The sequence below is a fragment of the Populus alba genome, chromosome 13, assembly GCF_005239225.2.
Source record: "Populus alba chromosome 13, ASM523922v2, whole genome shotgun sequence".
In the NCBI taxonomy this organism is placed as follows: domain Eukaryota; kingdom Viridiplantae; phylum Streptophyta; class Magnoliopsida; order Malpighiales; family Salicaceae; genus Populus; species Populus alba.
The window spans coordinates 7,178,997-7,184,105 of record NC_133296.1 but is presented as its reverse complement, the minus strand read 5'-3'; the positions used below and the strand labels follow the sequence as shown (position 1 = coordinate 7,184,105).

General features: G+C 36.3%; 1 protein-coding gene across 1 annotated transcript; it reads left to right on the top strand.

Annotated features, from left to right (window-relative positions):
* Nucleotides 1–1,556: 1,556 nt before the first annotated feature.
* Nucleotides 1,557–3,458, top strand: LOC118053577 (benzyl alcohol O-benzoyltransferase). The gene is made up of 2 exons (XM_035064893.2): nucleotides 1,557–2,121; nucleotides 2,384–3,458. The coding sequence occupies exons 1-2, from the start codon at nucleotides 1,675–1,677 to the stop codon at nucleotides 3,305–3,307; spliced, it is 1,371 nt and encodes a 456-aa protein (XP_034920784.1). The 5' UTR covers nucleotides 1,557–1,674; the 3' UTR covers nucleotides 3,308–3,458.
* Nucleotides 3,459–5,109: the final 1,651 nt, after the last annotated feature.

Genomic DNA, 5,109 nt, shown 5'->3' with positions numbered 1-5,109 from the left:
TTAATATTTAGGGGAAAAAATCATTTTATATACATTAATTAATATATTTGCAATGCCTACAAATGTTTTTAATGTTAAGAAAAGTTGGACACGCAACAAAGCAAATGCCAATTAGCTAGTGGTAACCTCAAGAATTATTGGCTATTAAAACATGTTGAATGATTATATTTGTATTGTTACATCCTTCTGCCAGCTCAACTGTTAAGGATTGATTATCTTATATTTGAACGAGTTAGATTCATGGAATTTCTGAACAATAAATACAATCATAACCACCGAATATGAGGTGATTGAAAAGACCAACGAATCTATAGGAAAACATCACCATCTCTAGTGGGCAAAAAAAAAAAAAAGATTAAAACATGTTACATGCTTCTGCCAGGTCAACAATTAAGGATACCCACGTTTTACACACACACCGTTTTACACACACACACATATATAAACCGCAAAATCTAACAATCTTAAGTGGGTGTTTGTTATTCTGGCTGCGGGTGAGGTTCACCTGCAACCACAGCATTTAACGTTTGGTAAAATTAAAACAACAGTTTTTTATTCATGGGGTCCACTTGTAACTGTGGTATGCCACAGGTTTTTGAGAAGCAGCAATGCTGCTTCTCGTCTAGACATCAGCACCAACAGTGGAGCCATGCTCCACTGTTCACTACATGAACAGTGGCTTTTTTTTTAAAATTTTGAAAAACAGTGCACTAAAAAATTAGTGCAATTAATTAATTTCACTCGTATTATTCACGTGAACGTGAATAATATTTTTTTTGTTAAAAAAATAGTTTAAGGTGAATTAAATTTACTCGTACTGTAATTTCAATTTTATTCTTGATAATATTTTACCTAATTTTATTACACACTCAAAAAAACATGAAAACTATAGTTCTTGTAGAATGATTTTTGTACGTAATGAAATTGTAATTTTTTTCTTAAAAAAATTGAGTTTTACTCGAAAAACTAGTATTTAATATTATTTATAACACTACATAAATTAGAAAGATATCGCATGATGACGTAACATTTGTGAAATTTGATCGCAATTTCAATTATGTTCTTGTCAGGTCCGACCCAGTTAAAAAAATTTAGTTTTTATTTTTATTTTAATTGTGTTTTATTCAAAAAATTAGAAAGATATCGCTTGATGACGTAACAAAAAATTCAGTTTTTGTTATTGCATGCTTAAGAAACAATGAAAAATATAATCATTGTTGGATAGATTTTGTATGTGATGATATTGCATTTAGTTTAATGGAATAATTTTTAAATATTTGATATCAATATTTTTTATTTCATGATGTAATAATAGTAGTTAAATCTACAATGTTTAAATTAAAAATATTTTTTAATTATTTTAGAATCTCAATTTGAAAAGCATTTTTTTAACCAAACACATTAAACTACTTTTTGTTCAACCTCAATTTCAACCACAGTTTTAACAAAACATATATTTTTCCAAACCAACCTCAACTAAAAGTACTTTTTATAAAATAACTTTTCTTAAACCACAACCACAACAGCAACCACAATACCAAACACACCCGTAGGTCAATCTTTTATCTTCTCCATGCTAGCTACTTCAAAGTCCAAATTTGTCCGATATACTCTTAGCCTTTTCTATATATAACTTGCTAGTTGGCTTCATTTTCATAAAAATTCTATACCACAATGGCTTCATCACCCTCTTCTCTAGTTTTCAAAGTTCACAGACATGAACCCGAGCTGATCAAACCAGCGAAGCCCACCCCACATGAGTTCAAACTGCTATCTGACATTGATGACCAAGAAAGCCTTCGATTCCACATTCCACTTGTACTATTTTATCGCCACAATCCCTCAATGCAAGGGAAAGATCCTGTCAAGGTCATCAGAGAGGCAATTGCCAAGACATTAGTGTTTTACTATCCATTTGCCGGTAGGCTGAGGGAAGGGCATAACCGCAAGCTCATGGTGGAATGCACTGGCGAGGGTATCTTGTTCATAGAGGCTGAAGCTGATGTTACACTTGAACAGTTTAGTGATCCACTTCAACCTCCATTTCCTTGCTTGGAGGAGCTCCTCTTTGATATCCCTGGCTCTAGTGAGGTGCTAAACTGCCCTCTGTTACTTATTCAGGTAAACTTTTTGCATTTGAAATCAAAAATTTTAATTTCGTATCGTAATTTTCTTGTTATTAGTGCAAGTTGAGGAGGAAAAAGTCATATCATATATGTTATATATATTAGGTTTAAAATTATGTTCCTGCTTTGTTGTGTTGATGATCTAAAAATTCCAATCCACTAGTCAAATAGGCAATAGCTATTACATCCACTCATCAAATCATCTCACAATCATCTAGGTATATATATGTCGTCTAATTTATTATGCAAATTGGCAGGTGTCACGGCTCAAGTGTGGTGGTTTTCTCTTTGCCCTCCGCCTCAACCATACCATGAGTGATGGCCCAGGATTAGCGCAATTCATGGCAGCGGTGGCTGAGATGGCCCGCGGAGCCAACGCCCCATCTGTCCCTCCAGTGTGGGAAAGACATGTCCTTAATGCAACTGAACCACCTCGAGTTACATGCAGACACCGAGCGTACGAGGAGGTAGCTGGCTCCACGAGCTCAATCCTTACACATGATCATCTGGTTCATCGTTCATTTTTCTTTAGCCCTGCAGATATAACTGCTCTTCGAAGATTGGTCCCACCTCACCTCAGCCATTGTTCTAGTTTCGAAATATTAACGGCATGTCTTTGGATATGTCGGACCATTGCCCTCCAACCAGATCCTAATGAAGAAATGCGCATAATTTGCCTCGTCAATGCTCGTGAAAAATTCAACCCTCCGTTATTACCAAGAGGTTACTATGGCAATGGTTTTGGTCTTCTAGCAGCAGTAGCCACTGCGGGGGAACTTTCGAGAAAGCCAATTGGATATGCTTTGGAGTTGGTAAGGAAGGCTAAGGCGGACATGACTGAGGAGTACTTGCGATCTACAGCCTCTTTGATGGTGAGCAAGGGAAGGCCTCTTTTTACTGTGCCAGGGACCTACATAGTGTCGGACTTGAGACGTGCCGGACTTGAAAAGGTAGATTTCGGATGGGGAAATGCTATCTATGCTGGGACTGCAAAAGCCATCCCTGAACTCGTAAGCTTTTATATTCCGTTTACAAATAAGAAAGGAGAAGATGGGATCGTTGTACCATTTTGCTTGCCATCTCCTGCTGTGGAAAGATTTTACAAGGAGCTTGAAGGCATGCTAAAGGGACAGCTAGTTAGCGGAGGAGCAAATTCCAAGTTAATCGTATCTTCTTTATAAGTTAAATTGTTTACTCTTATTTTCTGTGTACCACATATCATTTATTTATGTTTCGTTCGAATTTCATTTTTTAATATTAGTACGACATTTACCTTTTATGTCCATTCAGCATGTGCTATGACTATTAATAATATGAGTGTTTATTTTTCTATTTCTTGTTAGGGATGTTATTTAAAAAAAATAATTAAATTGTAGTTGGATATAAAATAATCAAAGAGGATATTAATTTTTTTCATACATGACATTGAACATTTAATATATATTTAAGATCAACTACTTGTAACATAAAACTTTTATAATTCTCTCATCAAATTTAAAGTAGTTTGACGAGGATGATGATTGTTGTTGAAACATTATTTTATAGGTTTTACAATCGTTTATGATAAAAAAATAAACACATCTTTTTTTTTTTTGAAAGAAGCTGTTATTATTAAGTAATGCAAAATTGTGCAATGCAATCATTACACAAAGAAAAAGTTTGCTGAATTAACTAGCAAACCTATATAACATAAACCCTACAAACTCAATAAAAACCTTCCACCATCTGGTTCCTGCATAGGAGCCAAAAGAATGCCCCAATCAACATAATCTGCATTGGATTAAACAAAGTACCGATAAATTATCTATGAGGGTCATAACCAAGCCACAAAATCAGATATTCTGTGCACTCCTTGTTTAGCGAGATGATCTGCCATGTGATTGCTTTCCCGGTAAGAATGAGAGTAGGTGATTGAATCAAAACATGAAGCTAGCCTCTGAGCTGAAGAGAAGAGTTTATGATGAATCCAAGGCCTATTATAAGAATTATTCATCCAGCTAATGACATTGGCAGAATCAGATTCGATAATAATATGTTTATGATGTAAGAAGCAGTTAGAGGCTGACAATTCGATAGCTTTGACTACTGCTCTCAGCTCAGCTACATTAGAGTCTAAGATCCCAATCGGCATAGAAAAAATACCTAAAAGTATTCCATGATGATTCCGCAAAACACCACCTATTCCGGAGGGGCCAGGTTTTCCGATAGAGGATCCATCAACATTCCATTTGAATCTATTCGTCATAGGGGGAGACCACATAATACCAATCCTCAACTTTTGAGAATTAGTCCACCGAACCAGACCTTCAGCAGATCGAAGCAAATCTGAGGAGGAGTAGGGAAAATCCGGTTCAATAGCCTTTAACCATAAGCAAAGTCGAGTAACAATAATGAAGAACAAAGTATCATAATCTGGGATCTTCTGCTTAAATATTACATCATTGCGAAGAAGCCACATAGACCATGTCGCAGAAAAGAACAACATCACCCATACTTTTTTCTGAAATTTGCCATAAACCAAAGAGTCCCACTGAGAGAAGAGATTTGCCAAGTTCCTTGGACAACACCAAGCTAAGCCCCACCAATTGATGATTTTGGACCAAATGAGCCAGTGCTTGTAGCAATGAATAAAAAGGTGGTCGACCATTTCTTCCTCAGCCAAGCAGATCGGACAGATTGCAGCTGAGATATCCAGTATGCCTCTTTTAACTAACATGCTGCGGGTGTTGATTTTGTTGATGATGGCCATCCAGCAAAAAACCTCTACTTTAGGTGGGACGAGACCTCTCCAAATCCCCTTGAAGGAGAAGACAGTGTTCAATGGAGAACTAGGAGATAAAAGCCCACATAGAGATTTAACCGAGTATCTTCCTGTGTTATTGGCTTTCCAGACAAGCCGATCCTCTGCTTCTTTGTCCAGTTGCATTCTTGACAGAATAGCGTACATTTGAGTAAGAAGTCCAGTATTCCGGCCTCTCAAATC